Below are 12,496 nucleotides of genomic sequence, written 5' to 3' on the forward strand. Positions count from 1 at the left end.
CTGCTTGCCTGCTCCGGTTATTTTGTACTTTTCTAATATACAAGAAACTACCTGCGTGAAATGACTCAACAAATTTTCAGAAGACAAATTTTTTTTCTTAGGTACTCAACTGCTTGCTAGGTATGTTGTCAAAATGAGCTAAAGCAATTCTACAAATATTATTTAAGTTCTGTCGGTCAGCAGTCAGCTATGCCTGTTACTTGATCCAGCGAAATCATGACAAGTGAGAGACACAAGTGTGTGACACTCACATGGTTTAGCGATCATATCACTAGTTCCCTCTGTCTTTCCCCTAAATAGAAGATTTAGTTATTGGGATATATGTCAAACCACTGCATCACACAGAAACTCTAAAAAGCTAGTGGCCTGCATTCAGTGAAAGTGTCTGAGGAGATTACTGTTTAAAAGGATAAAATTTCAAACTTTTCCCTTTCCACTATTTAAACGTAATTTCCAAAAATGCAGCTAGCACAATTACACTTGAGTACCAAACTTCAATGTTTCCCGTCTTAATGTGGTGCACATTACTTTATTTAATTCCATTTATGAATCTCTTCCCATGAAACATCTCAAAGCATAAGCATTAACAAGGCATATACAATACAGTCGTACCTTGGAAGTTGAATGGAATCCATTCTGGAAGTCCGTTTGACTTCCAAAACGTTTGGAAACCAAAGCGTGGCTTCTGATTGGCTGCAGGAAGCTCCTGCAGCCAATCGGAAGCCCCGTCGGACATTCGGCTTCCGAAAATAATTCGCAAACCAGAACACTCATTTCCGGGTTTCGATCATTCAGGAGCCGATTTGTTCGGGAGCCAAGGAATTTGAGATCCAATGTACGACTGCATATATGTGCAATTCAAATTCAGTGCAGGTACAGACTAGAATTAAAATGTCCACTTAAAAGGTTTGATGGAAAACAAAGGACTTTGACAGGTATCCAACAGGCAATAGAGAAGGTGCTCATTTGATATATAATGGGAGGGAGTTCCAAACAGTAGGTGCCACCCTGCTAAAGGCCCCATTCTGCCACTGTTACATGTGCCACATAATACTCATTCTGCATTTTTAAGAAATTGATCTTTCAGTGTGGCAGCACCTACTCTGAAATGCCCTGGCTACGGACATCAGGCTGGTACCTTCAATGTACAGTTTTCAGCGCCTGCTAAAAACATTTTTGCTTAGGCAAACCTACCCAGACACGTAGAAGAATGTTTATGTATTTTTTCCCCTTTAAAAAAAATATTTTTATTGAACAAATTTAAACAAAACATATTATCATCAATATACCCAATTACATTCCCCCCCTTTCCCCCTCCCTTTCCCACCCTCCAAAGACTTCCCTCAGCTTCCCTCTCTGGTTTGTTTATACATATTATTCTCTGCATGTTGTAAAGTTGTACATATCGTTGCCTTATCTATCATATGTTCTACTAATAAATTTGCGAATGTTTATTCAAAACCTGCCAAGGAGTCCAAATCCTTTGGTTGGTTTTTCAAATAGTTTGTAAAAAGTTCCCATTTTTCCTTGAAGTCACGGTTGTCCTTCTCACGTAGTTTATATGTTAACTTTGCCAACGCCGCATAGCTCATCAGTTTTTCCTGCCATTGGTTATGTATGTTTTAATCTTTCTTCTTTTTTTAGCTTATTGCTGATTTTATTTTCTGAACGTTTTAAATAATTGTTTTTACTGCTACTTTTATTGTTTTATTCTCTTGGTAAAAACAAACATCAAAGCAGTTTACAACCAATGAAATAAAATAAATAAATATCAATAGCAGTTAATATATACAATCTCTTTATACAAAATTGTATTCCTAAGATCATGTACTACTGATATACTGTACCAATATCTTTCAACACGCTTTTCTTTTGGTTCTTTTGTTACATGTCTTACATATCCCAATTTCTATCTATATCCAAAATGACGAATATTTTTTTCTGTCAAAGATACTTCAACCATTTCTTTCACTGGATAGTATTCTACTCAACTAAATTATAATCAGAGCAGACCCACTGAAATTTAAAAAGATGGGTCCATGAATTTCAATGGACCTTGTCAGAGTAAAATGTAGCTGAATACCACCCACTGCATTAAAGTTCTGGCTCAAGTTCCTGTAGCACAAAGCTTGTGATGGATGACTAAGTAAGTAATCACTTTCCCTTCATCACTTTTATCATCCCATCACTACATCATTCACTCACAAGAATTTTCCATACCATGATTTGTTTTTTATTTGCCAACTGAATAAAGTGATTTGGCATGATGCAAATGAAAACATAAATGCTTTCACTATTATAAAAATTCTTACCTTAGTAAAGTTATTCAAATGGCCTAGCTTTCTCATATTTGAAACCCCTTGCAATTTGGCCACATTTTGGAGAATCTCTCTCAGGTTATCAGAAGGGTCTGCAAGAAACAAAATATTGGTAGACACAGATTAGAGAAGCAAGAACTATGCTCCCTATCCTATCTTTCTTTAATCAATTTCTGCTTCTAAGGAAGTTGTAAACATTTTGATAGCAGCAGGCTAATAGTTTAAAGACCAGGAGGGAAGCGAAGACTAATTGAGATTTCTCTCTCAAAAAATGCAGGTCTCTGTTTCCCAAAGAGTGCTGCCTGGCCCAAATGAGGACGTACCCAAACCTAATTTGCAGAAAGTATCTGGATCATACCCAAAGTTTCTTTGGTTGAGTTCCAAGGCCAAGGTTGAGTTCTAGCTAGAGTTCTCCAAAGCTGGAAGACCCACCATTTGGGCATTTACTAGAAATGTAAATGTAAGCAACAAACATGGGCTACCCAATATGTTAAACAGGCTTCACTATTGAAAGTGTCAAATGAAGCTTTTTTTCAATTTGGTTGAAAATTTCATGAAGCAGCCTAACTAAGGTTCTGCTGAAGATTATACCTACTTAGTGAAGAATACTGGGGTCTATTTTCTAACATATGTCAACATGCACCTTTGTGAATGTTTGACGCCAGTTTTGGATTAGGGAGTTTATCCAACTTTATGGGAGCTATTCTTTGTTTTTTTTAATGAGTTTACACAGTGTTTTTGCTTCAAAGTGGTCAAATTAAAATTCTAAACAAACTTAAAAACTAAATAACTAGCTACTTTTCTTTTCTTCAACTACCCCTGGAATCAAATACTATGAAGCAGCACGTATTTTAGTGGAAGTATTCAGGGTGATATCCAACATTTGTCATACTCATATCAGACTCATTAAAACCAATGGACTTGTGTCAACTGGCTTTAGTAGTTCTACTATGAATATGCCTAATGTTGGATATCACCTTCAGGAAGTGATGTAATGAAAGCCATCAAATGCCGCTACTGTATTTGAAATTTCTTCAACAGTGTACCAGGAATACAGTGGTGGAGGAAATCATACTGTGGAGAAGGAATAGATTGTCACATATCCCATTTGAGAAGCTCAGGATTACCAGGGGGAACCATTCTAGAGAACATTTCATCCAGTTTCAAGATCAAATAGTACAAACCACACGTACAAGATTAAAGAGAATAGTGTTGGCATATAAGTACCACAAACTGTTTGTTACAACCTTTAATTTCAAGGGTATATAATAGATGGGGCAAACTGCTTCCCTATAATTTAACATCGCTGAAAATATAATTTGACTGATTCCTATTCCTTTGTTTTGCGCTATCAGCATAATATTGGTGACAGCTACCCTAGCTTTCAAAGCTTTGAGCTGTACAAGTGATTTCGTATTGCATCTCAAGTACCAAATCATAGTGTCTCAAAGATTTCTCTAGAATGTTTGATTTCATGAATTAAAAAAAGAAGATACTTCCTCAATAAGGTTCCTGAAAAAAAAACACAGTCTAACTTGGTCAAATGAGAATGTCAAGCAAAAACTAAGGATGTTCTCCTTCTCTGGGTAAGTAATAAACACTCTTGACACAAAAATCACTGGGGGGAAACCTTTCAAAGTATATGTGACATGTTATGGTGAGGTCTGGCATACCTCAGTAATGAAGTCTGCCCCCACAGCTTTTGCAAAAAAAGGAAAAAAGAAAAACCAATCACAGCAAATTCATATCCCACCATGAGCGCATCCTGGGGAAAAACGAGTTCCAGCTTGCATGTAAAAGCAAAGCGTTATTTTCCAATTCTAACCTAAAGAAATGGGGCAAATCAAATTTGTACGAAGCTGTTAATGCTTGTACATTACTCCCTTTCATTATCCAAGACTCATAACTAGAAATGGCAGAGGACATACTTTCCACACAGAAGGCCCCAAGTTTAATGCCTGTTATTTCCAGTCAAAAGGGTCAAGCAAATGGAAAGACTTTATCCGAAGACACTGGAGAACCACTTGTCAAGGAGAACTGTTGTGACAACTGAGAGCTGATGGACAGGTAATATGGCTATTTATCACTTCTTTAGGAATAATCATTAACTGATGGGACTTGGAGTCCAAAAAACTCAGACGGTTCCCTACCACTGCCCTAAACCACAGTTAAGAGTAGACTAACCACAGTTTTTCAGGTAGTAATTATGCCCTAAACAGCAGTTAGTTGAAAAAGGAAGTGAAAACTACTAATCTCCTCCTCATGACTGCAGCAGGATGGAGAGTGGAGCTCTTAAGCTTGAGGTCAGGGAAGATGGGAGTTGTAGTCCAACAACATCTGGGGACTCAAGGTTCCAATGATATTCTCTATACATATTTTTTAAAAATAATCAAGGCACTATACACACTTTTCAGCTACATTTTGCAACAAGCACAGAACTTGTGGTTCTTGAAACTATTTTCTCATAAAGTAGAGAACTATTAAAAGATATTAAATACAAATATATTAAATACAAATATATTTGTATTTAATAAGAGCTTTCACATGCACAATAAACTTTTTTCAATTTTGCTGCAGTAGTACAACCTCTCTAGATTCCTATCATACACTATTGCTATTTTCCCATCCCACAATGCCCTCTTCTTCTTTCATTAATAAATTCTAATTATATGCTACTACTCTCTTGTATTCCAACATCTTCCAGACAGTGGTACAGTGCATGTGTGTAACATGTATCAATATGTATATGAGGATGTATACAGAAGAGAAAGAATGCATATATTTGATTTTTAAAGCCTGTTATGAAATGGACCTGGATTCCTGGTTTCAGTTTGTGCTGAGCCAGGACTGGCCACTTCAACACACATATGTGAGCAAATACTCCTGTGATTAATCATGGTCTCCAGCTGTAAACTGCTACCCACTCTTCCTTCTAATTCACATCCTGCTTTTTAAAATATATAATCTATTTCAGATTGCAAAGAATCCTGAAACACGCACTGGTTGTATTTCAAAAATTACACAAAAAAGAATGCAGTCATATTTTCAAAATTTTCTCCACAAGGTCTGAAAGTCCAGAATCTTTCAACAACAACCAAAGTAAGAGTTACACAGTATTAAATATTTGTATGCCTGCTTAATCTCATTATCAATTCTGCTATGCCACAAAAGTTACACAACTTAGAAGAAAACCAGAACAGGCCATTTATACTGTGTGAAAGCATTAAAGGTTGAGAGGTGGTGAGAAAAGGAGCTTGAAAAATATTTGGTACTGAGCAAAACCACTACTGTATCAATTAGGGAAACCACCATTTGAATTTTAAATAAGCTTTCAAGTTAAATATGACTAAATTTTAAAGAAAGGTGAAGCTTTATAAAATTGAGTTAGGAGTCAGAGTAGCACACCTGCAAACTCCTTCTGGTGGAATTCAAAATTACTTGCACATTTATGCTGAAAATCATATAAGTAGCACGTATGTAGTAATTAACAATGGATACTGATAAATAATAAGTCTATATTCCATTTATTATTTTACATCATTAATTCGGTTAAGTATGGAATTCAAGCTTCTAACATCTAAGAGAAAGAGCAGAGGGTCATAGAGATGCTAACCAATTGCTAGGGGGGGTGTAGACTCCTTTCAAACTTCTCAAACTACTCTGGTGTGTATATTGAGGGCACGTGAAGAGAATTGGTGTTGCCTCTTCCAACAGACAACTCCCTCACAAAACAGGCAATTGCACACTTACCAGCTTAGCTATTAAGTGTTGTAACCCAATGGTGTAGATATTTATGGCGTGCAATGGAGCCAAAAGTTCTAAGCAAGAAGTGGAGAACCATTTTCAACTCTTTTGGGCAGTCTTTCAGATACCTGGGCCTAAATAGCTTAGGTCTTTAAACACTTTTGTGAGCATCTTGAATTGGGCCCAGAAACAAGCTGGCAACCAGTGCAGATACGGTATTTTAAAACGGGGGTTATATGAATTCAAAATAGAACCCTGGCCAATAACCTGGCTGCTGCACTTTGGACCAGTTGAAGTTTCCCAATAGTCTTCAAGAGTAGTCCCATAGCAATAGACCAGTCTGGAAGTTACCAGAATGTGGAATACAGCGGCCAAGCCATCTCCCTCCAAAATAAGCCACAGCTGGCGAACCAGCCAAAGCTGGAAACAAACACTGCTAGCCACCAAGCTAGCCTCCAGTGACAGCTTTGGATCCAAGAAAACCTTCAAACTACAGACTTGCTCCTTCCCAGGAAATGCAAACACAGCCAGAACATGAAGTCTTCCCGCTTCCTAGACTCAATAACTCAGGACACATCTCAGGATTCAGCTTCAATTTACTGGCCCACATCCAACTCATATGCATATTAAAACACACACACACACACACCATTGTTAACACATTATATTCAAAGATTACTCTGTGAGCAGTATAGACAACTTGGAGTAGGACTTTGGTTCAAATACCCAATCAGACATAATGTTACCTTTTACCCACTTGTTGTACAGATGAAGTTAGACTATCCCAATCAGCTCTTTGTAGGAAGGACTGTCTACAAATATGAAGATTATTTTCTTTGGTAGCATTTAAATTCTCTGCCCTCAACAAGAGTACTCTTCATATCAGTGTTAAAAATGTGAACTGTATTATGCAAAACAGTTATTTTCAAATGCTGGCCAAACACCCAGCAAAGCTGACATGTTGTTTGCTTCAGGTGAAAGCAGCAGAAAGACATGGAAAAGGGAAAGTCTTCCATATCATGATATGTCTTCTCTAATAAAGAATTTGAGAACCAACACTACTAAATATGAAACTGAGACCAATAACATTTGAAATAGTCTCAGATATTCAAAATTATACCACTATAGTCATCAGTTCACATATTCTGGCTTGCTGAGAACATTCTCTAGGTTTCCCAACATGCACACAGGATTCCAGACGGTAGCGGACCACATAAAGTAAGATACACATCCCTATTCACCCCAGTTTTCTGTGAGGCACAAAGAACTGGAAGGAAGAGAAATATTTTAGTCTGTTGTCAGAAACAGATTCCAGGACTCTGAAGGCAACCACATTTGTAGAATCCTTCCCACAGTTCCTTTGGATTTTTGTTTCTCACAGGATATTTCACAACATAAAACAATAGTTCATTTGCAACATAGCATACTCTTAATGTAATCAATCATGAAAGTTCTGAACTTTGAGAAGCTTAAGAGGCATTCAACACACACACTGAAATAAACAGGATTTTATATATTTTTAACCTATTATGCCAGACTGTATACATTCATGATTATATTTGGACAAGGTACCTACTAAAGCTCTGATGTGACAGATATCCAAGTGATCAAATTTATATACACAAATTGTGAAATCCTACATATTTCAGTATCAATCATCCATGTTCACATCAAGGATGTTGCTTGATAAATTCAACCCAAAAAAATGATCTAGTGTTAACCATAAACCAAACTAAGCCAATCCAAGAGGTTAAATTAAAAAGTATAAAATAACATGTGATTTAATAAACTAAATTAATGGTGGGGGACCTGTGGTACTCCATATCTGTAACCATCCCTAACCACTGGCCATGCTGGCTGCAGCTGATGAAAGTTAGAGTCCAACAACATCTCAAGTCGAGGGCCACAGATGTCCTGCTTTTGAAATACCGGTAAGTATCCATACCTAATCAAAATGTTTGGGTTCTATAACATCCTGCAGGTAGAGATTTATTTTTAAATTGTACAATTTCCCACTAATGACCTTTTGAGGTTGAAATGTGTTGAAGCCTTTGGTATCTCTTTATATACATATTACAAGGTTCATCTCTATGTTATTTATCATCTGTTGTATACAATTAGGTATTTTGGTTCAGTGTGTTTGTCTAATTAAATAACATGCTATTTCAGCATTCTTGATACAATTATCCATTTATACTGTGATGTTTTGCACTTAAGAGCAGGGATCCTCAATTCTTCTAAAAACTGTTTTAAGCTTTTGGGATGTTGAATAAAAATGGGCCATTTGGAGCTTGCTTACACATTCAGTATTTCACTCTTGTCACTTTCAGTTCCTTTCCCCTTCCTTGACTATTTCTCAGTCATTCAAAAGTTATTGTGTTTCTTTCAAGCAGGGCTGGAAAACCTTTGATCCACCAAGACAATTGTAGTTCACCAGTCAGGCATGTCAGCTGACCAGGGGCTCAATAAACACTGATTGCTTGGGGACTTGGGAGACCACACCGCACTGATCATGACTTGCATTCAGCTATGTGTGTCAAAGTTATGCAGGGAATTAGAGATGACTTTTCACATGGCATGCAATAGTAGAAAGAAAATGTGCAAATAATTCGCATCCTCTTTCCTGTTTTAGAGTCTCATCTAAAGAAGTTACTGAAAGGGAAGCCCACCCATGACTCCAGAGTAAAGATGTTTTTTTTATCCTTTTGAGCACAAAACCATAGAAGCATAACAAAACGCATAAGTCACTTGTGGGTGAGCTACCACCATTTCCACAGTGTGAGTGTTGTAACTCAGTTGTATCCATCTACGAGAGCTACAAGTCGGCTATTGTTTACATGGATTACTTATCCAGAGATTAAGGAGAAGAGACAAGCCGAAAGCTTTTCATCCTGCCACGTGCCACTGAATCATTTTTAGCTTACTTCAACCTCTCATTCACCTCTTGAAAGTAAAAACAGATCAGAGGTTGGGAATGAGTTTAGGGGCTGTTATCCAAGGATCACTGAGCTGACTGTACAAACACAGGTAGTAGCAGAGTTCACTTTCAAATATCAAGGGACATTAGTGCTAACTAGCCATAGGTTGGCTTTAGAAATGGTATGGCATCACAGGATGCTTAATAAATTCATCTATTTCCCAGGGGATGCCTATTCAGGTTAATCTTCTCAATGAGTCTGAAGAAATAGACAAGGTAATAGAAATTTGTGAATTTCTACAATTCTATATCACAAATAGTTAAACTGATGTACCTATCTGTTTATGGCAAGAGGAGATCTAACATAGTATGGGAGCAAGCAGGCCTGCATGGGCAGAAGCAAAACAAAAAGCCATTGATAAAAACGGAATTCTTAGTGTCCCCGGAACTGGCAACTACAACATGCCGATGCCATGGGCTGAATTTCCTAATGCAACAAACCAAAGCAACACAAAAACAATATTGAAGTGAAAGCTCAACAACTTCCCTAGATGCTACTTGCATCTTAGGACCTTCAAAAATAAATATGTAAATACGCATTTTCCCAGTAATGTAGAAAATGGGCACATAGTAACCAGCATAGCACAAAAGAGTGTTGTTGTTTTTTAAAAAAAATAAGCTTATTGGGCAAACACCAAACTGCAATGTAAGAACAAGCTTTTTAAAAACAATCTCCTTTTGAATTTCAACACTCAATTTTAACTCTTATAATTCTTCAACACCAATTTTCCAATTCACTGTAGTGCTAATTCAGATATTACCACAGCAGTACTCCGGTCTCACATTACTCTAGTTACGTTCCAATAGAGAAAACACAAGAATCAGATGAATAGTGTGGTATCTTCCCACTGGGGAACTTCTGGCCCCCATTGGGCCTTGAATATTACACTGAAACATTATAGATTTCACAATGTGCTTTTAGCCTGATGTTTACCACACACTATTTTGTCAGTTATTTCAATGCTACCTTATTTTCATGTGGAAAAGCACCAATTACATACTTCTATAAGTACCATACCCAGTCTACTTATGTATGCTGTCATTACTACAAAGTTTCTATTTTGCAGTACAAATTACTGTATCTGAAATTCATAACATGCAGCACTCTTAATCTTATTGAATATATCTACTCACTGTTTAATCAAAAACATAAACTTAATATTTTAACAAATTTTTGTTAAAATGCAGCAATGAAAAGTTTGTTGGTAATTGTTTTCTCTTTACACAGTGCACTAACAGTTAATATATGCAGCATATTATAATACACCTCTGTACAGTTTTATTCTGTATATGCCTGCAACTGAAGTAAAAAAAAACAACCTATGGGAAATATACAAAGCATCCAAACTGTTTTTCAAAAGAATTCTAACTGTCACCTTGTCTTAAGATCTATATCCACGTATAATAGAAGTCAGTTTGCCTATTGGGACACGCAGTTATGAGTTCAACCCTAAGTATCTACAAACTCTGGCTAGTGGTCGACTATTTCCAAGCAGATCACAGACAACACAGAATCAGTTTGCAAGCAGAGTGTAGGAGAGAACTGGATTTGGAAAGACCACTGGAATTTACATACCGCTGGCTACATCAATGCCCAAGCTCCGAAAAGCTCAAATGCTGCTAACAGCCCCATCTGCAGCCAGCAGACGGGAAATAATGAACCTGCAGCACAGCAAGCTGTACAAAACATGTCTAGGGGGTGGAGAGAGCAACATACCTGCCAATAATCCATCAGCTGCTTGTTGTTTTCCTGCTCCCCCTCTCCCCCTTCCCTCATGTGTCAGGAAACAGCTCACCAGAGTGAGACTTCGCCATCTCCCCTTGTGACTTAAGATTTCTCTTCTTCCCATAACACATTAAGGGTGGGATTCTATGCTTGCCCGCTGGGCCCAGTGTTTTTCTGAAGCTGACTACTTGCTTTTCACCATTTCCTCATATTCTCTTTTCCACTCTCACTATTTGAACACAAAGTCAAATTATTTCTGCTAACAGAAACAGTACACCTCTCCTCCTCCTCCTGGCCAAGTGATAAAAACGAGGATGAAAGCGAGAAACACAGGGAGACGGGTGCTGCTTTCTCACAGTCACTCTCACCCTCTCTAGTCAGAAAGAGAAGTCCAGCACTTAAGTCGGTAATAAACATTTCAAAAAATAAAAATAAAAAAGAGGAAAGTCCCATTGCAAGGAGTAAGAATCACAGAAGGGACCCTGACCGTCTCCTAGTCCAACCCTGCGTGAGATGCTCCAACCGTGCTTCAGCTAGCAGCCTATCATCCTGTTTATTACTATTATCTTAAATGAAAACAAGATCTACTTATTTAGCCCTCGCAGCCCACAGAACAGAAGGGGGTTTCATTCTCAATCTAACACCCCCACCTGAGCTCCATGGGGCTTAATCCCCTAAAGAAATGTGCATTGCCTTGGGCATGGGAGGAATTCACGCATCCTGGAGCAAGTATTTTCCCCGCTCCCTGCTGCTGGGGACCGGCTGCTGGGAGGAAGACATATCCCCCACCCTTAAGTCGGGAAGGGGCTCCCCTCTCCCCCCTGAGCCCCAGCCTCCATTCACTCCCATTCTGAAAACAAACCCCAGAATGTGGAGTTTGTGGGGGGCGGGATGGTGGGAGGCGCTCGCCACCAGGGTGCCCACCCCGCTTTTCCCCGCAGGGCGCCCCCTCCCCCCCGCTCCATTACCTCGGCTGAGATCGAGGGGGACGTTTTCCTCGCCGCTGTCGTTCCGGCCTGGGCGGTGGGGAAGAGGGGGAGAAAAGAAAACGAGATTCGGTCATTGATGGGAGGAGGAGAGAAGAGGCTGAGCCCGGCGGCCGGAGGGAGCGGGATGCTGAGACCGGGGAGGGGGTGGAGGACGGGACGACGGGGGGAGACAGGAGCCGGGCACCGACCCACCCACCGCCCCGCTGTCGCCGAAACGCAGACCGAGCCCCCGCCCCCCCTGGGGTTCCTCCTCACCTCGAATGCGGAGGTGCCTCAGCGAGCGGGCGCGGAGACTCACCGCCATGTTTACGGCCCCGCAGTCACAACACCGGAAACCTCGCCCGATCTCGCGAGAGAGCGGAGGAAGCCGCCTTGCTCGGCTTGCCTAGTTACTGCCCGCGCGCGGGAGGCCCGCCCGCCTTCACGAGCGCCAGGAGCCGCGCGCTCTCGCTCGAGGAGCTGGCGCCGTGGGAAGGGAAGGGCGGGCGGCACGCTCCGGGTGCCAGGCAGCCCATGAGGCCGTCGTTGAGGCGGGGGTGGGCCCCACGGGGTGTCCGGGAGGTGCCGCCGCCTCCTTTGTATTCTCGGTGCAGGCGGCTGTGCCCCCTCGGCTTGCTCCTTGTGGAAACAAAATAAAATAAAAAAATTCCTTCCAGTAGCACCTTAGAGACCAACTAAGTTTGTTCTTGGTATGAGCTTTCGTGTGCATGCACACTTCTTCAGATACACTCTTGTGGAAACA

At 39.9% G+C, this 12,496-nt stretch overlaps 1 protein-coding gene across 3 annotated transcripts in view; it reads right to left on the reverse strand.

The window, feature by feature from the left end:
* Positions 1–12,123, reverse strand: part of RICTOR (RPTOR independent companion of MTOR complex 2) — a 56,617-nt gene extending 44,494 nt beyond the window's left edge. For all 3 annotated transcript variants that reach the window (XM_033164713.1, XM_033164712.1, XM_033164711.1), the window contains exons 1-3: positions 12,010–12,123; positions 11,734–11,781; positions 2,313–2,410 (exon numbers count right to left, since the gene is read on the reverse strand). In XM_033164713.1, coding sequence (XP_033020604.1) covers positions 2,313–2,410; positions 11,734–11,781; positions 12,010–12,058 — 195 coding nt within the window. In that variant the 5' untranslated portion in view covers positions 12,059–12,123. The remainder of the gene's footprint in view (positions 1–2,312; positions 2,411–11,733; positions 11,782–12,009) is intronic.
* Positions 12,124–12,496: the final 373 nt, after the last annotated feature.

This window comes from Lacerta agilis, chromosome 11 (genome assembly GCF_009819535.1).
Source record: "Lacerta agilis isolate rLacAgi1 chromosome 11, rLacAgi1.pri, whole genome shotgun sequence".
In the NCBI taxonomy this organism is placed as follows: Eukaryota; Metazoa; Chordata; class Lepidosauria; order Squamata; family Lacertidae; genus Lacerta; species Lacerta agilis.